A 27,005-nucleotide genomic window follows, 5' to 3' on the forward strand; every position below is an offset into this window, starting at 1 on the left:
AATTCTATAATAAAAAACAAAGGGGGAAAAAAAAGATGAAAGCAAAAGCAAGAGAGGGAGAGGAGAGGTAGAGGTTTAATCCGTTGATCATAGAGCACCATTGCCTTAATACAGAACAATAAAACAATGGTATTTTTCACTTTTGGCAGATATTGGTAGAACACTTAGTGTTGCAACCACACATTCCTAACAGATTGCTTGCTGCTTAACAAATAGCCCAATTCTAGATACTTTAAGACAGGCGAAGGCAGTAAGAGGTGTAAAGCATCAAAACAGCCAAAAAACCCCAAGAGAAATGAAATCTGTCAGAACTTACAAGTATTGCGTACATTCCTAAAATATCTACCAATGAGTGGGTGGATTCTCACACACATCTCATTACAGGTCTCTTGTGCCGAGTTAAATAGAAATGAATTGTAAATAATATCCTTTAAATAATGAGAAGCAGCACCGGCTCAACATCCATCAACAGAAGAGTTTAGCAGATGCACATCTTGTATACATTTACTTCATTACAGCTGCTGTGACGGTAAGTGCCTATTTCACAAATCTAACGAGACAGCAGGAAGTAATTTCTTTAAGAAGCATTAAAGCTTCAATAATGTTTATTGTTTTGTTGTGCAAGATTTTATGGCATTTTATTTGCAAAAACAGATCAGCCTTACCGAGGATCCAGTTTGAATAGGGTTCCGAGTAGTATGTTTGTGAGCTGTTTAAGTATTTGGTTTACAATGATTATTTCATCTTTCTGGAACTATTGTAATAAATTTAGCTTCAAAATGTATTGGGGAAAAAAGTTTACTTTTGTTTTAAAAGAGTTGTCTCAAGGTTTCTGAATTAAGTCTTTTTTTTACATTGATGCTCTCTGAGGATTGAAATCATTTCAAATGTGATTATTTCCTGTATTTCGCCACACACCAGCTGCAGCTGACAAGGCAGTTGAGTGACCTGCTCATAAGCTTCACTAATGTTGCCTGGGACTGTATAATAAGATAATTTTCATTTGTCTCTATGGAAAATATTGGGCCTCTGCTCATTGTCTCCTTGCGAACACTTTAGTGCGGCACTGGGGTAACATTGCACAGTTAGAGCTGTTGTATTTCAGGTGAGATGTTAAACAGAGGCCCTGTATATACAGTATTGACATGCATAGGAACATAGAAATTGCTTGATGAAAAAAGACCAATGCCCATTGAGTTTGCCTACTACCATCCTAGTAGTATAATAAAAGCAAAATACTGCAGATGCTGGAAATCTGAAATAAAAACAGAAAGTGCTGGAAATACACAGCAGGTCTTGCAGCATCTGTGGAGAGAGAAACAGAGTTAACGTTTCAGGTCTGTGACCTTTTATCAGAACAGTGATAATGCAATCAGGCGCTGTCAATTAGTCTACAACAGGCTCAGAATAAACACATGAAAAACTCCAGTGTTGGAGAGCTTTGGGAAACATAGTCACCTTTATGTCCCAAGCATGCTACACTTATTACACATGGAGGGGAATTTTAACTTCAAAGAATGAGTGGGTTTGTGGTTAGAAGCACTGAAATAGACAGCCCGTTGGGAAGCCAGCTCGCACCAGCCGACATCTGTAGTTAGGTGCGGTGCATTTGGCTGCGTGTGGGAAACACCCTCAGGACAGGAGGGTTGTTAATTTAAATATGTTAAGAGGTAATTAGATGCTGTTTTAACATGGGTTTTCAACTTTAACAGTGGGTGCATAGGTTTCCCAGGCTTCCTGGAACTCACCAGTGAAAACAAGGCAAGTGTACGGTGGCAATTGAGGGCGCTGAAGAAATGACAGGCAAACAATCCCATAAATACTGAGACTTCACATCTGGTTACTTGTCTAAGTGAAATTCATTTGTTCACAGTACTCGATCTAAGTATGCTTTCACTACTTTGGAGGTGATTTCCACTACTTTGTTGGTTTGTATATCTGATCGCCAATTTCGTTATACATCAGATCAGCAGCTTATGCTGCTTTATCTTGAACCTCAGATGAGGACCAAGATGAGCAGCAGCATGAACAGCAGGACGACCACCAGTAGCAGCACCGCCAGCGGTCGCAGCACCACGAGTAGCAGCAGCACCAGCGGCCTCCTGCTCACAGAAATAGAAACATGGAAACATAAAAATTTACAACACCGAAGGAGGCCATTTGGCCCAGCATGTTTGTACCAGCAGAGAAAGTGCTAGTTAGCCCAATCTCAGATGGCGGCACAAGATGGAGTGTTGATACCGATGCTGTAACTGGCAGCCACATCCTGACACGCAGCACAATCAGTTTGATCTGTCTGCAGGAAGCACTTCCAATTAAAAGCATTTCCCAGCGGATGTGCTACAAAGTACGATTTGGCTCCTTCAAAGTACCCTCAGCAAATGCCTATCATGGCACCCTGACCTGCCACTGTGCTCTCACCTCCTGTGAGAAGACGAACTGCAGATGCGGTAGGGGTCCCGTGCAATGTTCAGAAAATATCACTGAAGAACCAAAATAGGGCTAATTGCACTTTCAAATACCTTAATTAGTTACCCGCCACTGTCAGGTAGCCGTTGCCACTGAAACACCTCCAGCAAAAACGCAATGAGGCGGAAACATCCCGATGGGATTCTTTCAGAATTTCCCAGTCCCCTGCCTCCAAAGTCCCCTTGGAAAATTCCAATCTTCCAGTCTGCTGGAAGAAGACTTGCCAACAAGTGAACCCAATGGCTTTGAGAGTGTTTGTCAAAGTGTCCACTGTTCTCAACCTCTTTGCCTCAGCCTCCTTCCAGGTTATAAAGTAACAATCCAGCCTAATCCCACTTTCCAGCTCCTGTCATGTGACTGGTCCTGACAATTAAAGCACTCAGGAGCTAAAACACTTTTCCTAAACATTTGCCTTCAGTCAGTCAAGAGATGAAAAGGGGAAACCATCCCTTTCTTCTCTCTCCTGTCCATACCATCCTGAATTTTCACTACATGGTTATGGATCCCTCAACCAAGGGGAATAGAACCTTCCTATCTACTCTATCTAGATTCCTCATAATTTATACACTTTGTTATGAGTGCTTCTATATTTTCTTTTGAGGACTCATGTATTTTAGAGCTGGACATTGGTTTATTTTTGGGAAAACTGAAAAGACTCCATTGATGGGTTTTTACCAGGGTCACTGAGAGGTCTGGCTTTGAAAACAAACAGTTACTCGAAGGCACCTGTTTTCATCAGTGGCGCAGTGGTTAGCACAACAGCCACACAGCTCCAGTGACCCGGGTTCAATTCTGGGTACTGCCTGTGCAGAGTTTGCAAGTTCTCCCTGTGACAGCATGGGTTTTCGCCGGGTGCTCTGGTTTCCTCCCACAGCCAAAGACTTGCAGGTTAATAGGTAAATTGGCCATTATATATTGCCCCTAGTATAGGTAGATGGTAGGGGAATATAGGGAAGGTGGGAATGTGGTAGGAATATGGGGTTAGTGTAGGATTAGTATAAATGGGTGGTTGATGGTCGGCACAGACTCGGTGGGCCGAAGAGCTTGTTTCAGTGCTGTATTTCTAAATATAAAAATAATTATCCAGCAGAGGTTGTTTTTGATTTGAGGAAGATCTGTACAGATAAGTGACAGGCCAAGATTTATAGAGGTCAGGAGGCTTGTCTCTTGTGACATTGTTTATGGTTTTGCTTTGGACAGTGAGTTGGGATATGGACAATGGTTTGAAAAGACAGTTGGAGAAAACTTGTCAAGAAGAACAAACCACCCAACTCAGTCTGTTCCAGCAGTTTGGAAAAAGCCTGCCAGTTTTCCAACTCTCAAAGAGCTGAAAAGCAAGTGTAAGAAGCAGACTAAAACTGTGTCTGCATTCCTCATGTAAGGCCTGTGTCTGAAATCTCTGTTGCTGCATTTCCAGGAAGCCTAGCCAAACTGATCTTCAACGTTGGCTGAAAAGAACTGTTATCGGAAGATCTCAGTGACAGCTGTCTATATGCCTTTGTGCCAAAGCAAAACAAAATACATCTTTCCATACCTTCTCTTCCTTCTTCAAGAATTAGCAAGTATTTAACCCAAGTGTTTTTTGTATCTTTTTTTTTGTAATAGAGCTCTAAAACACAAATCCCTTTATTTTTCTGGTTAACTAGTGTATGTGTATGTGTGTGAGTATGAGGGGCTATGGTAAAAAGGGAACTTTAATATTTCAATCTGTGTGTTTATGCTTTACTTCATTACTGGTTAAGACTTACAATAAACTGATAATTTTGTTGTTTATTAAAGAAACCTGGTTGGTGTGTTTTGTTCTGGGAAAAATAGAGTATATGCTTTACTGTATCGGTAAGTGGGAAAATGTAAATATGTGTTGTGACCTGTGGAGAAATGGAACTAGAAGAAACAGTGCACTCCTCCTGCCTCGGTTGTAACAACTTCAATTAGGTCTTCCCTGAGCATCCTCTTTTCCAATCTTTCCTCATAAGTAAATTTCTTCAGTCCAGGCAACATCCTTGTAAATTTTCTCTGTATCCCTCTGGTGCAAAAACATCTTTCCTATAGTGCAGTGACCAGAACTGTACTGCAGCTGTGGCCTATCTAGTATTTTATATAGTTCCAGCATAACCTTGCAGCTCTTATATTCTATGCCTCAGCTAATAAAAGCTGGTATCCCATATGTCTTCTTGGCACATTATCTACCTGTGCAGCCACCTTCAGGGATCTGTGGAAATGCACTCCAAGGTCCCTCTGTTTGTCTATATTTCTCAGTATTCTACCATTTATTGTGTATTCCCTTGCCTTGTTAGCCTTCCCCAAATGCATTACCTCACATTTCTCCAGATTGAACTCCATTTGCCACTTTTCTTCCCAGCTAACAAGTCCATTGGTATCGTCCTGCAGTCTACAGCTATCATCTTCGCTGCCAACCGTATAGCCAATTTTTGTATCATCTGCAAACTTCTTAATCATACCCTCTACGTTTAAGTCCAAATCATTGATATATACCACAAAAGGCAAGGGATCTAAAACTGAGCCCTACAGAACCCCATGGAGACAGCCTTCCACAGCCTTCCAGTCACAAAAACACTTATCGACCATTACTCTTTACTTCCTGCCTCTGAATCAACTTTGGATTCAACTTGTCACTTTGCTTTGGATCGTATGGGCTTTTACTTTCATGACCAGTCTTCCATGTGGGATCTTATCAAAAGCCTTGCTAAAATCCATATTGACTACATCAAATGCACTACCCTCAACGACCCTCCTTATTACCTCCTCAAAAAATTTAATCATGTTATTCATACATGACTTTTCCTTAACAAATCCTTGCTGTCTTTGATTAATCCGTGTCTTTCTAAATGAAGATTTATCTTGTCCCTTAGAATTTCTCTTAATAATTTTCTCATCACTGAGGTTAGGCTGACTGGCCTATAATTACTTGGTCTATCCCTTTCTCCCTTTTTAAACAATGGTACAACGTTAGCTATCCTCAGCCCTCTGACACTGCACCTGTAGCCAGAGAGGATTGGAAAATGATGGCTTGAGCCTCCGCTATTTCTTCTCTTGCTTACCTTAACAGCCTAGAATACAATTCATCCGGGTCTGGGGACTTATCTACTTTCAAAGATCTTAAACCCCTTAATACTTCCTCTCTCACTATGTTAATTTCATCCAATGCTTCACACTTCTCCCTGATTGCAATATCTTCCCTTTGTGAAAACAAGATGCAAAGTATTCATGAAGAACAATGGGCTGGATTTTAAGGACCGGCTGCCGATCTCGGCGGTGAGCTCAAAAATTTGCAGCCCAACCGTACGGGCCACATGCCAAAGAGCCACGGCAATCTTAAGCATGGCGGCTCATTTAAATAGCCAGGGCAGCCCTACCCCAATCACATGGAGGGGCAGGCTGTCTGTTGTCGGTAATGGCCTGTGTGCAGGCATGGTGCCATTGTTAAAGAACAGCGAGCCCTGCTGGCATATTTAGATTTTTAAAGATGCCCTGCAAAACTAAATAAATAAATTTCTTATGCCCCTTTCCCACTCTCTCAATAACAATTACAATACCTTCCCCCACAAAACACTTAACTTTTACATCTGACCTTTCCCCCCTCAAACCGCACAAAGTTTAAGGTTCAGCCATTCCCACCAACCCCTACACCCATTATATGTATTTGATCCTGTTTCCCCCACCCCCGCACTGACAAACTTCCCTCATCCTCCCTCCCCACCAGTGTGGCACCTTGTTTCCCTGGACGGGGATCTAAAGGCGCGGGAGTACCAGCTGTTGCACCGAAGATCATAGCAGGGCCTCAAGATCTCAGGTAAGTGTATTTAAATTTATAAATTCCATTGATTTGCATATTTAAATTATGGTCCCGTCTGCCCAGCAGCGGGGGTGGGGGGCCGCCACAGAGCATCACCGCCACCGGGAGGATCAGGCCGGGCCCTGCCGATGTCGAGGTCTGTGGCGGGCCACATCTGGAGCCATCTACAGGCTTCCTCCACCATGGATCATGACGTTGAGGGCTTGTTAAAATCCAGCCCAATGTGTGCAACCACAAAACGATCATCATGCAGCCGTGTCCAAGATTCCCAGGCAGCTGCCATGATGCATTCATCCTGTGTCAGCTACCCTTCCTGAGCTCTTTGGACTGTGGAACAGACTTACTAGCTGGATCCTTGGAGACAGGAGCTACCCACTTAAAATGTGGCTGCTGACAGAAGTGAAGAGCCTGAGCACTGAGGCAGGAGCACTACAATCGAAGCCACATGATGACGAGATGTGTAACTGAGCAAACAATCAGGATGCTGAAAGTACACTTCAGTTGTTGGACAGATATAAGACACCCTTCAATACGCACCAGTCAGGGTCTCGCTGTGTGCTGTGCTCTGCATAACATAGGCATAGTAGCCAGGTTTGCAGCTGCAGGAGGAGCAAGGAGCAGAGCACATCACTTCTTCAAAGGAAAAGGGGAAGGAGGAGGAACAGGAGGAGGAATGTGATGTGGCCACGCCACCAGCATCAGTGCACATTGCTGCCCAGGATGCTTTTATAATGACGTGATTCAGTTAGGTTGCACCAGTGCACCTATCTGGCAATCACATTCTGGACCCAACTGACCCCTCCATTCCCTAACATCAAGCAGTCCTGCAATCAACAAAGCATTCCTATTACAGACATCCATTGCTCAGCTTCAAGTCTCGTCTTACCATACGTCACAAGTGAAAAGACCAATTGCAGGCGACATGCAAAAATGGTCAAGAAGGGAATTTTTTAAAATTCATTCCTGGGATGTGGATGTCGCTGGCTAGGCCAGCATTTATTGCCCATCTGTAATTGCCCTGGTGAGTTGCCTTCTTGAACCGCTGTAGCCCATGTGGGGTAGGTACACCAACAGTGTTGTTAGGAAGGGAGTTCCAGGATTTTGACCCAGTGACAGTGAAGAAACAGCAATATAGTTCCAAGTCAGGATGGTGTGTGGCTTGGAGGGGAACTTGCAAGTGGTGGTGTTCCCATGCATCTGCTGCCCTTGTCCTTCTAGCTGGTAGAGGCGGTAAGTTTGGAAGGTGCTGTATAAGGAGCCTTGATGCATTGCCGTACTGCATCTTGTAGATGGTACAGACTGCTGCCACTGTGCGTCAGTGTTGGAGGGAGTGAATGATTGTAGATGGGGTGCCAATCAAGTGGGCTGCTTTGTTATGGATGGTGTCAAGCTTCTTGAGTGTTGTTGGAGCTGCCCCCATCCAGGCAAGTGGAGAGTATTCCATCACAGTCCTGACTTGAGTCTTGTAGATGGTGAAGAGGCTTAGGGGAGTCAGGAGGTGAGTTACTCGCCGCAGGATTCCTAGCCTCTGACCTGCTCTTGTAGCCAGCATATTTATATGGGTAGTCCAGTTCAGTTTCTGGTCAATGGTAACCCCCAGGATGTTGATAGTGGGGGATTCAGAATCATAATATCATTGAATGTCAAGGGGAGATGGTTAGATTATCTCTTGTTGGAGATGGTCATTGCCTGACACTTGTGTGGCATGTATGTTACTTGCCATTTTTCAGCTCAAGCCTGGATATTGTCCAGGTCCTGCTGCATTTCTACATGGACTGCTTCAGTATCTGAGGAGTCACGAATGGCGCAAACTAATAATTTTTATGTAACTCAAAAAATAAATAGAAACTTAACACCCTAACATTGTGTAACACACCCATGCGCATACCCCTGTGTAACTACAAAGCTTTATTCTTTCTTTTTCTGCCTATGTTATGCAACCCCCATGGCTTCAGCAGAGGGTGACACAGGTGGCTCAGATCCCTGCTCTGACTTCTGCAATGCTCTTGCCCAACATTCTCTGGGTTTTGAAGCCTATGAAGACCCTGGCAAAGACTACTCCACCTGCCCCTGTACAGGGGCAGACTCAGGCACTGGGACATGAGGCAGCATATTGGCGACTGACTAAGGGGGTGAGGTGAAATGGGTGAGAAGTGGAATTACTTTGAGCAGAGTCCCCACCTCCATGTCTCCTTTCTTCATGTTCCCTCTCATGACCCACCCATACTTCCCTACCAGCAATGAGCTGGAAAACACGTTACTGCACCTCAGTGGGGCACCGAAGGGCCAAGGCAAGGTTTTGATCATTCCTATTTGGTGGAATTCAGAGTGTTCCAGTTAATAAGGAGGGCCAGCATGCACTTGTTTAACCACTGTGCTTGATGCTTGACATGGTCAATTTTTCCATAGACAAAAATGTCATCACCAAGGTCTCATCAGAGCCTGCCAGTATCTCACGCATCTTTTGTTGCTGCTCCAGAATTATCCTGTCCATCGATGGGCCCTTAGGTTCAGCATTTGCATCCAGCGGAGTGAAAATTGGAGCATCTGTGTTCTCCAATGGTATTCTCCACTGCTGCCCCTGTCTCCACTGCTGTCCCTGTCTCCACCAACCACTCTCCCTCACTTGCATGAGATGCCATGTGAAAACGAAACTACCTGTCATGGTGCTCACAGCAAAATGTGTGTATCTGAGCTGGTGCACAGGCTGAATGAGTTCCATGACAGTGCATCCTCAGAGGAGTCTTTAATCTTCTTATATACCATCTCCTGTGGGACGCATGATGGGTCTGTGGGAGATTAAAGACATGGATTAGAACGTCAATGTAAAAAGGTGCCAAGTTAACATTATGCACATAATCATATTTCACTAGGGACTGACCTCCAGTCAATATGAGTGATTGCTGTATGCCATGTGGATGGCTAATATTTAAATTTGTCACTAGATAGCTGGGGGGTGGCGCACGTCTCTCTACCTTTGATGGCCAGGCACGCTCGGACGACACTATTTCCAGTGTCTTCTGCTGTGCAGCTGTCAGTATCGAGATGACTAGTGGGCCACCTCCAGTTCTCTGCCTCTCCCTGGTGTTCTGTACACTTTTCTACTGCAAGGAGGGAAAGAAGAAACCTATGAAAGAGAAGAATGGAATGTGCTGAATGGATGGACCACATTTGTTGGTGGTGACTATAGGGGAGAGGCATGACATTGTATTAAGATGAGAGTGAGTGTCAGTAGTGGGTGGACAGATGAGGATATGAGGGAGTGCTTTAACGTAGAGGGATGGGTACACCTGCAAGGTACGTTGGTATGAGAAGTGATGTGCAGGAGTGGGCTTGGAAAGGCACAGTAAGGCAGGTGGAGTAATGCACACAGCAGAATATAGTTGAATATGCTACTAAACTCCACTTTTCTGTCCTGATTAGGTCATTAAACTTCTTCTGGCACTGTATCAGCAGCATCGCATCATGCTCCTGCTGCTAACTTGCTCAACAATCTCCAGCAATGCCTTCTTTCTCTCTGTGACAGGCTACTTCCTCCTGTTGGTAAGGAAGAGTATCTCCCTGTGGGTTCTAACTCACCCCAGCATCAGCTCCAGGGAGGCATCTGACAGCTGAGGTGCAGCTTTCCACATTAGAAATCCAGTAGTACAGTTGCTTTCTCTGTTCCCTCACCTCTACAATCCTTCAACTGTCATCTTCCCAGCATCCCTTTATCTTGTTCAGCTGAAATAGACTCATGCAGATCATCATCACACCTGCTCGGGCCAATTGGTCAGGAAACCCAGAAGTTAGATGCAAATGCAGTGGCTTTGTTAAAAAGCCACTGACCGATGCGCTGCACTTACTTCCGGGCTCCCGAGTCGAAATGTTAAAGTTCCCGCCATCATATCTCAAAATACTCATATACTGTATCCCAATTTCCATATAATTTCCACCACCATTAGGATTTCCTGTAATACAAAGGGAAAGTGCACGACGTACATTGGAGAGCTGATTCTACATCTGGCTGCTCCCAATGAGGACAGACACTCCCAGCAAACCATAGTTGGGAATTTTCAAGCCTGGCAGCACCTAACTTTCTCCCCATTTCATTTAATGATCGAACATCAGGGGCTGCAAGCCGTTGACTAGTGCTCCCTGTGAGAGCCATTCCTTATTGTTTCCACCGCTGATCACCATCAAGTGACTGCTGCTGGGAAGTGGAAGCTGGTTGAGGAAAGGATCAGGTTCAGCTGTGCTGCCAATCGTAGTCAAATAGTCAGCCATGCAGCCATGAAACCATACCCCTGCATGAATCACCTACCACCTTCAAATTCTGTGCGACACAAGGAAGTCGATTTCCTGCGAGAACTGTGAAGTGAGAATGTAATATAGAAGATTTTGAAAATGCTCCAAAAAGCTATTTGATTTTTTTAGAATAGAATTATCTGTTTAAATCATGAGACAAGTTATTTCTCTTTTTTGGTATCATTTTTTTAAAAGCCCAGCTGCTGATGGAAATCTTCCCGTTTATTGGTGCCAATTTTGTGGAGAAACAGTTTGTTTACTGGTTACCTTCTCCAGTTTAAAGTGGTTATCAAATCCTTTCCATGATGTCTTCTAAACATGTAATTTGAACACGCTTCTTAAATTGTAATTATCAAATTAACCATGAGAAATGTCATAATATCTTGATGTCAACTGGGTGAAACTCCTCCCAATGAGAACTTTAATGCAAGAGAACAGTGGGACGACAACTAGCAAAAGTCCTCATGCTTGTAAATTATATTTTGAGGATGACTGAATTTTTGAAGATATGAACTTATTTTCCCTCTCTTTGACACTACTGAATCGTCCTATGTACCAGATGACTGTGACTGCATCAGTACTATCTTTTCACCAATGTGGCCCTAAAACAGCCCAATAGGAGGTGACCAAAGGAAAGGCTTCCTAACTTTCTTGCCATCCACTATTAACTGGTAGTCTTCTTCTTCTTCTTTGGCCTCCTTCTCTCGAGAGACAATGGGTAAGCGCCTAGAGGTGGTCAGTGGTTTGTGGAGCCTGGAGTGGCGAGAAAGGCCAATTCTAGAGTGACCGACTCTTCCACAGGTGCTGCAGATAAAATTGGTTGTCGAGGCTGTTACACAGTTGGCTCTCTCCTTGCACTTCTGTCTTTTTTCCTGCCAACTGCTAAGTCTCTTCGACTCGCCACTCTTTAGCCCCACCTTTAATGCTGTCTGCCAGCTCTGGCGATCACTGGCAACTGACTCCCACCACTTGTGGTCAATGTCACAGGACTTCATGTCGCATTTGCAGATGCCTTTAAAGCAGAGACATGGACGGCCGGTGGGTCTGATACCATTGACGAGCTCGCTGTACAATGCGTCCTTGGGGATCCTGCCATCTTCCATGCGGCTCACATGGCCAAGCCATATCAAGCGCTGCTGGCTCAGTAGGGTGTATATGCTGGGGATGTTGGCCGCTTCGAGGACTTCTGCGTTGGAGACACGGTCCTGCCACCTAATGCCAAGGATTCTCTGGAGGCAGTGAAGATGGAATGAGTTGAGACGTCGCTCTTGGCTGACATACATTGTCCAGGCCTCGCTGCCATAGAGCAAGGTACTGAGGACACAGGCTTGAAACACTCGGACTTTTGTGTTCCATGTCAATGCGCCATTTTCCCACAATCTCTTGGCCAGTCTGGACATAGCAGCGGACACCTTTCCCATGTGCTTGTTGATTTCTGCATCGAGAGACAGGTTACTGGTGATAGTTGAGCCTAGTTAGGTGAACTCTTGAATCACTTCCAGAGCGTGGTCGAACTGGTAGTAACACAATGGAAATTGGAAAGGGACATGGGGGTTCATGAGTAGAAATCCACCTACTACCTCTCCGTGGTTTAAGCTCATTGATGCACCAGTGCTGTATAATCCTTTGTAATTTAGTTTTAGATTTCGTTTCAACTTTTTTTACCATATGTACATGACCGTAGAAATGACATGTGTAAAAAGAGAATTAGTTTACTGCTCCATCAGTGAATAATTCAGGAAATGTTAACGAACCTTTACTTATTTACACTTCATTGATGTTGGGATCATGATTGTAATATAACTAAACCATTCAATTAAGATAAAGAACTTTGCATATTCAAATAAAAAAACAACAGTTTGTACAAATGTCAAAGTATCTGCTATAACATCAAAACCAACTTCAAAGCCTTGCCTAATGTTGAGGTTTTTTAAAGAGGTATTGTCACTAGAATGTTAGAACATTTTTTTAAACTATATTTCTTCCTGGGATATGAGCAACGCTGGCAAGGCCAGTATTTATTACCCATCCACTGTTCCCCAGAGAAATTGGTGCTGGGCATTTTTGAACCACCGCAGTTCTTACGCCGATATTTCTCCTGGGGCGATTTTAAGGATGTTGATGCAGCGATGATGAAAGAATCACAGCATATAGTATGTGACTTGGAGGTAATGACATATCATAATGATGCTCAGTTTCAACCCTTATTACAGCACAGTTGCTACAGATAGTCAGAAATACATTTTTTGCAATTACTTGTTGGGCTGGATTTTAACACTGAAAAAGGGGTGGGTTGGGGTGAGGTCAAAGGTTAAAATTTTAAAAATCTCAAACCCAACACCAACCCAACTCCAACCTGTTCATTTCCCGGTTTAATAGCAGGACAACATTTTAAAATATGTGTACCTGAATGTGGAGCGTTCAAAGAATGCAGGCTACTGTTGTACACTGATTTTCCCCATCTCAGTCATTGCTGGTCCCCTAATGGACAGCAATCGCCTTGCGAATGCCACCACTTACCCCTCTACTGGGCACCGATCTAACCGCGATCACCCCTACTCCGCCCTCTGATAGACATCGATCCCCGCACTGATCATCACCATTCCCCTATTTGGACACCAGCTGCCAATGCTACCTCCTATCCCAAACGCCAGCAACCCCCTGCCACTTCCCGGTCACCCCTTCCTCACTTACCTGACGGCTGCTGTGACACCGTCAGCAGCTTGATCTTCCATTGTACTATGTCAGCAAGCTGCTTGTTGCTGTCCAAAGCTCGCCGACTCCATGGAAATTAGGCATAATGCCCAACAGGGCCACTTCAGGCCTCACTATTCAGGTGCAGGGATCGCTTCCTGAGAGCCCAAATTTCTAGGCCACTGTCCGCATCTGTTAAGCTCCAAGTAGTAGAGTGGTGTTGGTTACTTGTCAGTATTCTGACTGAGGTGCCTGCTGTAGGTTGTAGCTTTGGAGACCTGGACAACCTACTGCAGGCACCTCAAAGCATTGGAGAAGTACCACCAGAGATGCCTCTACAGATTCTACAAATCCAGTGGCAGGAAAGTCGGTCCAACAGCAGCACCCTCTCCCAAGCCAACTTGCCCAGCATCAGGGTGCTAATCACCCAAAACCAGTTCTGCTGGGCAGGACTTGTCGTTGACATGCCTCACACCAGACTCCTGAAGCAGCTGTTCTACTCAGAACTTGGTCGCAGCAACAGACTCTCAGAAGGACAGCGGAAACGCTTTAGAGACGTCCTCAGGATCAAGGATGACTTGCTTCCACTCAGTTTTAAGGGTTCTGAGATGGCTGATAAGACCAATATATGATCTGCAGACTCTGCTACATGAGGGACAGGTGGTGCCTGAACGCTCAGGAAGATGTGTAGTTTGGAGGTTTGTGCACTCCCTCTGATGAAGAGATCAAACATCCCTGTTGACTCATAGGAGTCGCTGGCTCATGACGATCCTAGATGGAGAAAGCTCCTTCAGGAAAGTGTTGTGTGATTGCCTTTAAGAGCGATGCCCCTTTAAGATCTTAGTATGCTAATGAGCTAAGTGCTAGTATGTAGTCATGTGATTACTAGCTAGTCTCACTCTATAACTGTAACACCAAGAGGAAAGTCCTGTAAATAGTTAGCTCGACACTGTATATATTAGTTAGCTGTTTAATAAACCTGTTTGAGATCTTCAAATCAACTGAACTCCATGCATCTCATTTATGTTGCTTCAGAACATAAAAAGCTTCTCATTACATGGTGGCAGTGGTCTTCTCATTACAGAAGGCATTGTACACCTCGGGGGACTTCTTCGGGAATATGTGGAGGCGAAGTTAAGGCATCGGAGGGAGCTCACTAACCTCCAAACTACACATCTTCCTGAGCTTTCAAGCACCACCTGCCCCTCAATGGAGCAGAGTCTGCAGATCATATATTGGCTTTATCAGCCATCTCAGAACCCTTCAAACTGAGTGAAAGCAAGTCATCCTTGATCCTGAGGGACTGCCTAAGAGAGAGAGATTTTGTCTGCATTCGCATTTTAAAACTATCCTCTATAACTGAGGTCTCCAGGAACACTCAATGTTTTCAGGAGTCACTTTAGCCTTCTCCTGTACTTCCCTTTGAAAGCTGCTTGTGCCCCATGTAAACTTGGGTGAGTAGGTCGACAATGATTCCACAGGTTTCCCACTTGGTAATCTGTCAATGGGAAGTGTACTTCATTTTTTAAGCAGTGGGTCCTGAAGCCTCACCACAGAGCTCTCTTAAATCACAGATCGGCCCACTTTTCATTATTAGGTATGGGTGACTCAGATGGGTAAGACATGAAGACTTTATTAAAACACTGCATCTGGATATTAAATAGTATCTGGGATTCCTCTCTGCATGCAGCTGCAGATACAGGCATAAATTGACAAGAACAGGCAAACAAAAAGGAAATGCACAGCAAGGATCTGAAAGGAAGAGTGGGTGCCATATTTACCCACATAATAAAAATCACTGTGCTTCACAAGTAATATACTGTTTTCTATACAAATGTGAGTATTTTCATAATTCATTGCACGGCCAGGTATGTATTTTCGGAGCAACATTTTCTGTTTTGTTTCAGATTTCTAGTATTTGCAGTTTTCCTTGTATCAGTAATGAATCTAGTAAATGCTAAGCTTCATACACAGTAAGTACCTTCAGCTACAAGAGGTAACAGGTTTTGTGGGCAGGATTTTGCCTCTGGGGTTGGGAACCCAGCATCGGGGCTATTTCTGGCTCCTGACCTCGCCCGAGGGAGGGGGATGTTGTCACAGCCCTTCGGAGAGAGTGGGCTGGGTGGCTAACCAGCAGTGGCGGATGTGGGATGGAGGCGGGACTTCTCAAGTGTAGGCCTGATTTAAGGGCCTTATTGAGGCAGCCATTTGGAAGCAGGATACAAGCACCAGTGGGACAGGAGGAGAGGCAGAGGCCTGGCACCCAGAGCAGGGCTGCCCCTTGCTTCATTGATGCTGACCTGGAGGTGCTCCTAGAGGCTGTGAAGGAGAGGAGGGAGGTCATATTTCCAGAGGGTGGCAGGAGAAGTCCACCGAGCCAAACAAAACAGGCTCAGTTGGAGGTGGCTGAAACTGTTAGCAGCAGGAGGGTAGTGCGGAGGAACTGGGTGGAGTGCGGCAAGAGGTTCGATGAGCTTTGTCGCTCTGGCAAGGTGAGTGTATCACAAGACTCTGATGACAGGCCTCTGGGTATTCAATCTCCAAGAGACACATCAGCTGAGGAGCCTGAAGGGGCATGCTACTCCTGAACAGCAGAGGAATGTGTGCCCACCATACCGACTGACCCCCTCAGCAAGATTCAGAGCCCTAGCACTGTTGAGGGCCTGGCAGCACTGATACATGCAGCTTCTTTTTTGAAAGAGCTGCTGGCATTGGTGAGAGAGGCCAGCATTGCCTTACTTCGCTCTCTTTTGTCATTGCAGGAGAAAAGGGCACATACTGCCAGGAAGTGGGTTAACACCGGAGGAGGAGCACCCAGCTTCTAAGCACCTGTGCAATGGAGGAGTGAACGATGAAAATCGCCAGGGTGATCCCACAGAACCAAATGGGGGACAGAGAGGGGCATACCTGGAGGAGAGGATGAAAAGATATTGCTCTCTGTAGATGAATGAGGTGGATTATACTCCACCCCGTCACACAGCATGCCAAATACTCAGCTGCATTGGGAAACTTCAGCGCTGCAGAGGCTTCTGCTGCAAAGGCTAGTTCTCACGATCTCCTCTTGTGTCTCCCACAGGGTCAGTCATGGAGGGCAAGTGCCTGAGTTCTGTTGTGTCACCGGGGCCATTTCAAGAATCTGAAACAGCAGAGCCAGCACCGTCTTACAAACGCATCCTCCACCAGCACAGATACACTCACATCGGTAGCTCCTCGCATGCACTTAGAAAGGGTGACACTGGGTGAAGAGCACGGCACTAGTGCACAGGAGGAGGTGAAAGAGGCAGAGATAGCTGTGGACAGTCCCTCTCGGAAGATGGAGGACAGACACAGCCATACGCAGCTGGGTGCATTTGCAGGCCCTTGGAGTCACAAGACAAGAGGCTCTACTTTGACCAACAGTGACAGATGTGTATCCACATGTCAGAGTTCCCTGAGGAAGTGGAGTGGGGGAGCGGTGGTCATGGGCTGCAAATGGAAAAGTCTACTGAGCTCATGTGTCACTGTTGCTCAGGGTTTTGAGTGCATGAACTCCTCCATTGAGAGAGTGCCCGACCTCATGGAGAACGATATGCAGCAGCAGAGTGGATGCAGGAGCAGTGCACTGACATGCACAGAATGCTTGCCACACTTTGTATCATGGACAGGCCAGTGGTGCTGATGGCACAAAGATGCATGGAGTGGATGCAAGTTGAACCTCAGCTGTTGGCCCCCTCCAGTGATCCAGCGCGCCATCTAAGTGCTAAGGTAGTCGCCGAAGAGGATGAGGGTGCCATCCCTCACATGGTGCTATCATGGTCAGCATCCTTGGCCCCTCTGACTGCAGTAACACCTATGCAGCAGGGACTAGTGATGGAGGCTATCCTTGCATTGATGCTGGTGCAGCAGCCTCGGGGGCTGCCCCCACTGGCACCTCCACAACAAGGATGACTGCCACGGGCATCTCAGCTGCAAGCAGACATGTGATCAGGCTGACTCCACCTCATCCGTGCCCACAAGGAACGCACCAAGTAGAAGTGGCCAAGATTGGTGGCCACTGCTTTGGTCGGAGCACTAAATGGGTCACTGGTGTTTATTTCACTTGTAAATGTTGTCACGATCCTGTGTTTTTATTTCTCCTTGGGAAATATTGTGGTGCGCCTTTAAGGCTGTAAAAGATCAATACTTCTTTAAGGCAGCAAGCTCCAGAGACTGTTAGCCAAAGTGCATTCTGGTGGCCTGGCAACAACCATACAGAGAGGGAGAACAGGGCTTCAATGTATCCATTTTGACTTTGAAACTGGCTAGCAGAAACAAATATTTGAAAGATGGATCCAGCACGTGAAGGAAATGGGAGAACTCTCTTTAAGTCAATTTGTGTAGTTTCTCTCTCAAAATTTTAAAATAGCTTCAAGGCAGATTAATTCCTTTAAAAAATAACAAATGATTGATTTGCTGTGTTCATCGTTGGAAGAAAGAAGAGTTTAATACTTCAACTGCTGACCTGAACTGCTGAACCCCTATCTCTGGAAGGATCTTTGGATTCATTGGACCTTGGAAGACTGCAAATGAACTTTGACTGTGTTGTATCAGAAGACCATTCATTGGAAGCGTGATCAGCAAAGACTTTATTGTTTTTTCTATTTGTTTGGGCAGCTAATTAAAAAACAAACACTTGAGCATATGTATGCGAATGCGGGAGTTAGTTTTTTTAAAATGAGAAGTTATAAGGTTTTTAGATATTGGTTTATCTTAGTGGTGTTTAAGATTTTAGTTTTTCAAATAAACAGCTAATTTGTTGATATCTAAATGTACCTGATTTGGTTCGCCTCATTCGGGGGTTACTAGATTGTTTCAATTTGGCTGCTGCTTCCTTCGATTTGGAAAGCTTAAAGATATATAATCCAACCTATGGCGCGACAGGACTGAATTGACAGTGCGTTGCTCCCACCACAATCAGAATCATATATTTTGATTGGGGGCTTTGTCTTGAACAGTCATAACAATGTGCACTTTGTTACCTTTTTGACCACACTTTAAATATTGACACATGATTGCAGATGTGTCAGCTTCCATTTTTTAACGGTAAAACTGGAAAAGAGGGATGTAGTGGTGAAGGGAAGCAAAGATCTTTGAAGGAATCAGTGAACCCACTGGACAGATGTGCATTATTCATTGGTGGTAAGATTGGATCCATTCAAGGCTATGTCTTCAATGGAATTATTTTCACACGCAGCTCAAAGTGGGTTCCAGTCCTCCTGGGTTAGAAGCACTCAAATGAAACGTGCCTGGATCAAATGTTCCCTGATATTGATGGCATCCTGACGAGACCTTCCAGTCCTGTATTGGCCCTGGCCACCCTTCTGCACATCTGGGGCACCTCACTGCTCTGCATCCTCCTCTTCATCCACCTCCTCTTCCTTCTCCTCCTCTTCCAACTCAGCTCCTCCTCTCTTCTGATGAGCTGTGTCGTTCCAGGGTCTCATCCTCTTCAATGTCTACACCTCTCTACAGGGCTATGTTATGGAGAGCACAGCAGACCACCACAATGCATGAGACTCTGTAGGAGTGCACGGCACAATGTCACCTGATCGCTCCAGGTAACGGAACCCAATCTTCAGAAGCCCAATGGCCTGCTCGATGGTGGTCCTTGTGAGAGCTATCTTCTGTTATATAGCCATCTCTTGAAGGGATAATCCTTGTCCCCTAGAATACATCCACCAGTGGTTGGGGGAGTGGAAGGTGGAGTGAAGAACTGGGGCACCCTGGACTGCCAGAGGATGAATGAGTCATGACAGCTGCCAGCATATGAGTGCACACATGCATGAAACACTTCTTGTTGCCGCAGGCCAGCTTGAACGTTGAGGGAGTAGAGTCTTTCCTATTGATGAATCTCATTGGCTGCTCACTTGGCACCTTCATGACCTCATGGGTGCAATCGGTGATTCCCTGCACTGTGGGAATCCAGCGATGTAGGCGAATCCCATTGCCCTTTGTGCTTGCGAAGCCCAATCTGTTTAATATCATATGCACTATGCAGCCATCCATCAATATCAGCGACCATGCTCTGGAAGTGGTTCAAGAGTTCACCTACCTCGGCTCAACTATCACCAGTAACCTGTCTCTCGATGCAGAAGTCAACAAGTACATGGGAAAAGCGTCCGCTGCTATGTCCAGACTGACCAAGAGTGTGGGAAAATGGCGCACTGACACGGAACACAAAAGTCCAAGTGTATCAAGCCTGTGTTCTCAGTACCTTGCTCTACGGCAGCGAGGCCTGGACAACATATGTCAGCCAAGAGCAACGTCTCAATTCATTCCATCTTCGCTGCATCCGGAAAATCCTTGGCATTAGGTGGCAGGACCGTATCTCCAACACAGAAGTCCTCGAGGCGGCCAACATCTCCAGCATATACACCCTACTGAGCCAGCGGCGCTTGATATGGCTTGGCCATGTGAGCCGCATGAAGAATGGCAGGATCCCCAAGGACACATTGTACTTCGAGCTCGTCACTGGTATCAGGCCCACTGGCCATCCATGTCTCTGCTTTAAAGACGTCTGCAAACGCGACATGAAGTCCTGTGACATTGATGACAAGTCGTGGGAGTGAGTCAGTTGCCAGTGATCGCCAGAGCTGGCGATCAGCCATAAAGGCAGGCCTAAAGAGTGGCGAGTCGAAGAGACTTTGCCGTTGCTAGGAAAAAAGACAGAAGCGCAAGGGGAGAGCCAACTGTGTAACAGCCCTGACAACCAATTTTATCTGCAGTACCTGTGGAAGAGTCTGTCACTCTAGAATTGGCCTTTATAGCCACTCCAGGCTCTGCTTCACAAGCCACTGACCACCTCCAGGCACTTACCCATTGTCTTTCGAGACAAGGCGGCCAAAGAAGAAGAAATGCAGCTTTCACAATTAGGGCAAATAGGCCTGTGAGATGCAGTGCTTGAGAGATGCCACCAGGGTCCGCAGCTGATCCTTGGAAGGAGCAAGAGGTGAATAAGGCCACAGTGACATTGACAACTACTGGCAGGGTATGGTGAGCAGTATTGCAAGCTGTGATGTCTCTGTGACAGCTTGTTCCACATTTGCATCATTCTCTGAGAAAAGCAATGCCTTCAAAATTCTTTACTTGATCTGTTAGTGACTATCTTAGATTTATGTGCCCATCACAAACATTTTTAACAAAGTAAACAAAATGGCTACTCCTTGACAAAAATTGCAGTTTTGACATTAATGATTTTCCTGTTTGTTGCAGGCCCTACAGCAAAGTGCATGATACCAACAATGGAAATGCACCGGCCTGTGTTCCTGCTGACCATGCTTGGTCTAGTCCTCTCTTACTTGGTGACTGAAACGCAGCAGGGTAAGAAGCCACTAAAATGAAAGTCATGAGCATCTGTGCTCATCAATGGTGTTGACATGTGAAGAGTAAGCATGAGGGAAGACTATGTGATACCCTTTAGCGGTTTACTGTCATCTGATAAAAGCTAAGAGATTCAAATTAAATGGACAGAAACGTAAATGTAAAACATAGGGGTTTATACTGCAATACTTGTACATTGGTGGTGGAGCTTCCGCAGATAAAGGTGATCCTTTTTTGAGCTGAGCGGTACTGTGATTAAAAACATTTTTTGTCAATATTCAGTTATTGATTTGAAACCGTTATTTCTAATATCAGCATGTTAAGCTCACACAGAAAGGTTTTTTACAGTCTTTTTGAACTACAGATTGGTAATTCTATAACTTGTTTCTGATGGACAACATGATGTTTAATATGTTAATTGTTTTAATGAGTCAAGCTATTATTTTATTAAATCACAAATAATAACACCAACTTGCATTTCTAAAGTGTCTTTATAGGAACATGGAGGTCATTTAGTCCCTCACGCCTGTTCCACCATTCAATGAGCTCTTGGCTGATCTGTGACCTAACTTCTGTCTTTGCCGTTTAATACCTTTGGTTAACAAAAATCAATCAATCTCAGATTTAAAATTAACAATTGATCTAGCATCAATTGCCACTTGTGGAAGAGAGATCCAACTTCTACCACCCTTTATGTGTAGAAGTATTTCCTAATTTCACTCCTGAAAGGTCTGGTTCTAATTTTTAGACTATGTCCAACCAATGGCAATCTCTCTATCTACCCTATCTGTTCTTCTTAATATCTTGAAAACTTCGATCAAATCTAAATTCAAGGGACTACAGCCCTGGTTTATGTAGTCTTTCCTTGTAATTTAACCTTTAGAATCCATGTATCATTTTAGTACATCTATGTTGCACTTCCTCCAAGACCAATATATCATTCCTAAGGTGTGGTCCCCAGAATATAAGAACATAAGAAATAGGATGAAGAGTGGACCATACAGCCCCCTGAGCCTGCTCTGCCATTCAATACGATCTTAGTTGATCTTTTACCTCAACTTCACTTTCCTGCCCATTCCCCATATCTCTGTCTGTCTCACCCTTAAAAATATATTCAACAATGAAGCATCCACAACTCTCTGGGGTCGACAATTCCAAAGATTCACAACCCTTTGAGTGAAGAAGTTTCTCCTCATCTCAATCTTTATCCTGAGACTGTGCCGCTGTGTTCTAGATTCCCCAGCCAGGGAAACAACCTCTCAGTGTCTACCCTGTCAAGCCTCTTCTGAATCTTGTATCTTTCAATGAGATCACCTCTCATTCTTCTAAACTCCAGAGAGTATAGACCTAATTTACTCAGCCTCTCATCATAGGACAACTCTCTCATCCCAGGAACCAATCTAGTGAACCTTCGCTGTACTGCCTCCAATGCAAGGATATCCTCCCTTAATAATGGAGACTAAAACGGCACACGGTACTCCAGGTGTGGTCTCACCAAAGCCCTGTTAAATTGTAGCAAGGCTTCCATTATTGTACTCTTGAAATAAAAGTCAATATGCCATTTCCCTTCCTACTTACTTGCTGTACATGCATGCTGACTTTTTGTGTACCTTGTATGAGTACACCCAAGTCTCTTTGAATATCAACATTTGGAAGTTTTAGGCCTTTTAAAAAATATTCTGCTTTTCTGTTCTTACCACCAAAGTGAATAACTTTATACTTCTTCACATTATACTCCATCTGTCACCTTGTTGTCCATTCACTTAACCTGTCTATATCAGTTTGCAGCCTCTTTGTGTCCTCCTCACAGCTGCATTCCCATCTAGCTTTGTATCGTTAGCAAACTTCGATATTACTCTAGGTCTCTTTTCTAAGTCTTTAATATAGATTGTAAATAGCTAAGACCCCAATATTGATCCTTGCAGCACTCCACTAGTTTCAGCCTGCCAACTTGAAAACGCCCTCCTTATCCCTACTCTCTGTTTCCTGTCTGCTAACCAATCCTCTATCCGTGCTAATATATTACCTCCAGCTCCATGCACCCTTATCTTGTGTGTGCCTTTTGTGTGACACCTTATCGAATGCCTTTTGGAAATCCAAGTATACTGCATCTACTGGTTCCCCTTTATCTACCTCTAGTTACATCCTCAAAAACGTCTAACAGATTTGTCAAACACAATTTCCCTTTTGTAATATCATGTTTACTTTTTCTGATCAGAAATGTGCATAGTATTTTAATATAGGAAAGCATCCCATGGAGATATGAGGAGAAATGGATGCCAAGTCAAAGAAGGAGTTAGTTGGAGTTTGGGCTGGCCAAAAGTTTGGTCAAAGAGGTATCTTTTACAGGAGGAGAGAGAGGTGCAGAGGATTAAGGAGAGAATTTCAGAGCTTAGGGCCTCAGTGGCTAAAGCCAGAACCACCGATGGGGGAGGTTGGGGCATTGTAAGCCTTGAGTAGGTTACAGAGATAGGATGGGGTGAGGCCATGGAGGGACATAAACACAAGAGTGAAAATGTTATATCTGAGGCATTGGGGAACCAAGAGGTAATATTGGTAAGTTGGGACATATATGATGGGCAAGGATGACCTGATAAGATACGTAATGGGCAATTTTGAATGAGCTAAACAAGTTTCTGGAAGTGTGTGGAGAGTGGGGGTTGGAGGCCAACTAGAAGGCCATTTGGGATAAATAGGTTTGGTATTGATAAAGGCATAAATGGGGATTTCAGTGGCAGATGGGCTGAAGTGGGGGTGAAGACAGGCAATGTCACACATGTGGAAATAGACTCTGTGATGAAGTTGGATATTAGTGTTAAATAAGATGCAGAGGCTGCTAACAGTTTAGTTCAGCCTGTAGCAGTGGCCTGAGAAGGGGGTGGTATTGCTAGCAAGGGCATAGAGTTCGTGTCAGAATCTGAAATTGAAGCAATTTGGAAATGTTGGTTATGGATGTCAATCAATATTAAGAATTACTGTTAGGCAGCACTTCCAGATGATAGGTGTGCAAAATAGTCAAGCAGTTCAGTAGGTAGAATTATTTGGTGGGCTTGTGAGTGCAGATAAATAATTGCATAAATCAGATGCTTCATGCCATCCAACATGAGGGCGGCACAGCGGCGCAGTGGTTAGCACTGCAGCCTCACAGCTCCAGCGACCCAGGTTCAGTTCTGGGTACTGCCTGTGTGGAGTTTGCAAGTTCTCCCTGTGACCGTGTGGGTTTTTGCCGGGTGCTCCAGTTTCCTCCCACAGCCAAAGACTTGCAGGTTGATAGGTAAATTGGCCATTGTAAATTGCCCCTAGTGTAGGTAGGTGGTAGGAGAATGGTGGGGATGTAGTAGGGAATATGGGATTAATGTAGGATTAGTATAAATGGGGGGTTGTTGGTCAGCACAGACTTGGTGGGCTGAAGGGCCTGTTTCAGTGCTGTATCTATAAATAAAAAACTGGGGAGTCACTCATCAAACCAGCTATCCAATTCATGTGCTGTGAGCCTGTGTCAGTACAGCCCAGCAGAACGCAGGCAGGTCAGGACAGAGAGACTGTGGCTGGATTGAACTCCAAGGTGGGTTCACCACTTGAGCTGGGTCAGGGCAGGACTGCTGCCTGTGACATTGATCTTACATGTCTGTAATCAGTTTTTCTGGGTTGAGCTCATGAAGTACTCAGGGTGCTGGAATCCTCCTATGCAGAGAGAGCTCACCCACTGCAATACCTCGAGAAGGAAGATGTCTTAAATGGAGCATAAGTACTCCAAAGAATTTTCTTTAAATTTTAAAAGAAAAGGTGCAACGAAAGGAAGTGGCTTTCAGAACAATTGCCAACAAATCCACACAGCAACTCAATGGTGAAGGGAGTTTGATGAGCTCACAGGGATAACTAAGGTAAGAGGAGACAGCCTGAACTTGTAGCAATGCACAGTAATAGGCATTTTTATCATGTGCAGTCACCTTTTGTTCTATTATTGACCCTTATATTCAACTTATCAGAAAGATGCATGAGGCACCACGAGATCCTTTATAACCCCTTTCTTTTCCTGTAAGTGATCCTTCATTCAGAACCAAACATGAATGGAAGCAATAAAAGTCTCATCCCTATTAAGGAATGCTTATTGACATCATGGATTGCATTCTATGTTGATGGCCTCCACATTATTTGTTTTTTTCTTAAAGAAGAAAGAGGTCCAGAACCAATGACAGAGAACAGCTACACGTAGTGCGACATTTTCCTGACCTCATGCTGCAAATGAAAAGAAACTATGGGAATCGTGGGAAGACATGTAGGAGAAGCAAAATAGATGGCAACCTAACATTCACCGTGCCACATCTCTTCAGCTCCTGCAGGGCATATATAATCACAATACATTGTAAATGTTTAAGATTATACCTTGTACGAGAAGTACTGTAGCCGTTATGTATCCACTCCTACGTATTTCTCTCTTTGAGCGCTAAAATGGAGACGACTTTCTCTCCTGCCTTCTTAGGGAGTGGAGTTGTAATATAGTAAACTATCTCTCAGGACTTCACTGTTCTGATCAGTACCACTTGTGCAGTTTTCTTCCTGCTCATTCCGTAACTGGAGTCAAGACCCAGTTTAGTGACATGGCAGATGTCTTTAGCCATGCTGATCCTTTTTTAAGAACAGTACAAGGTGAATTTCCACTGGTCTACCATAGCTTCTCATTTTCTACCTTACCACACTGAAAGTGAGGGAGACAAAGGCTAGAATTTTATGCCACCCCCACCTCCCCCACCACTGGAGTGGGCTGTTAGCGGGGGGTGGGGGACCGTAAAATTGAGTGAAAGGTGTGGGGGGCCGTTCCTGACACCTTCCCGCCCCGCTGCAATTTTACGTGGGGTGGCAATGGCAATGCGAAACAGCCCGTCCACCCCAGGCCAATCAAGGCCCGTAAGTGGCCAATTAACTGCCATTTAAGGGCCTCCTCCCACTGCCTCTGATAGTTTATCTGGTGGCCCTCTTGCAGGGTGAGGGTTGGGGGGTTTCTCCTGATCAGGCACCCTGTGGCCCAGGGCCCAAATGCCCCCACTGCACAACACTCCCCCAGATCCCCCAGCTGACACCCCCTTGCCTCACCGGGGCCCAGCCGATTGTCCCCGGAAAGGCCCCAAAACTTCCATTCTTTATGGGTTCAGCGTCCCTCTTGTTGCTGCTGGCTTGGTGAAGTCCCAGCAGTGGCCATCGCTCCCAGTGGCGCTGCTGGGACTGCTGATTGACCAGCAGCTCTTGGAGGCAGAACCTCCTGCCTCAGAGAGGTGGAGGTCCTGCCCCAGGCCAAAAAAAGGTCTGGGGAGCGAAAAGTCCAGGCCTGCCGGAGGCGGGCTCACCCCCGACTCTTTGGTCGGTGAGCAGGGTTCCTGCCCAATGTAAAATTCCGGTCAAAGTGCGTGAATTTTCCACTTTGCCAATATGACCATGAACCTGTTGGTTGAAATTTTCTTCTATTTGATCATAGGATTTGTGAGCAGCTGCAAGAGGAAATTAAGTTGATGAGACATTCCACTAAATCCTACCACACCCCCCTTCACTACCCACCCCACCCCCACCGCCCCCCCCAGCAACACTCGTAAATTTTCTGCACTGAAAGTAAGGCTAGCAGCCAGAAACACCCACCCAAATATTGTCCACTCTATGTAAACAGCATTTAAATGCTGCTGTGATGTTAGCTGCCTTTTCCCACCATTTCCATCAATGCATTGCCCATTTCTTACATCTATGGTATATAAGGGGAAGGTAGCATAATCGTAACATTACTGGACTAGTAACCCAGAGGATCAGGACTAATGCTACGGAGAAAGGAGTTCAAATCCCACAATGGCAGCTCGGGAAATTTATATTCAATTAAATAATAAATCTTGAATTAAATACTAGTCTTAGTAATGATGATCATAAAACTTCCAGATTGTCGTTAAAAACCCATCTCATTCATTAATGCCCTACAAGGGAGGAAATCTACCATCCTTGCCCAGTCTGGCTTATAAGTGACTCCAGACCCACGGCAATGTGGTTGACTCTTAACTGGCCTCTGAAATGGCCTAGCAAACTACTCAGTTGCACCAAACTGCTACCGAAAAATCAAAAAAGAATAAAAATGGATGGACCAGCTGGCATCATCATAGGCACTGGAAATGAAAAAGGCAGTCCCAGTTGACCATGCAAAATCCTCCTTGCTAACATCTGGGCATAAGTTGGGCAAGCTGTCCCATAGACTAGTCAAGCAATAGCCTGATGTAGTCATACTCACCAAATTAAACCTTACAGCCAACGTCCCTGACTCTTCCATCACCATTACATAAGCGTCGATACAGTGGGGAGGGAGTGGCCTTGTGAGCCCTCAAAATTAAAACGAGACCCAATGAAGTCTCATGTGATGCGGTCAAAC

At 45.0% G+C, this 27,005-nt stretch overlaps 1 protein-coding gene across 1 annotated transcript in view; it reads left to right on the plus strand.

Annotated features, from left to right (window-relative positions):
• The first annotated feature begins 251 nt into the window (after window positions 1-251).
• col6a3 (collagen, type VI, alpha 3) overlaps window positions 252-27,005 on the plus strand; it is a 355,278-nt gene continuing 328,524 nt past the window's right edge. Inside the window, exons 1-2 of the mRNA XM_068036295.1 lie at window positions 252-529; window positions 20,498-20,605. Of these exons, the coding sequence (XP_067892396.1) occupies window positions 20,515-20,605 (91 nt within the window). The 5' untranslated portion in view covers window positions 252-529; window positions 20,498-20,514. The remainder of the gene's footprint in view (window positions 530-20,497; window positions 20,606-27,005) is intronic.

Source organism: Heterodontus francisci, chromosome 7, assembly GCF_036365525.1.
Source record: "Heterodontus francisci isolate sHetFra1 chromosome 7, sHetFra1.hap1, whole genome shotgun sequence".
Taxonomy (NCBI): domain Eukaryota; kingdom Metazoa; phylum Chordata; class Chondrichthyes; order Heterodontiformes; family Heterodontidae; genus Heterodontus; species Heterodontus francisci.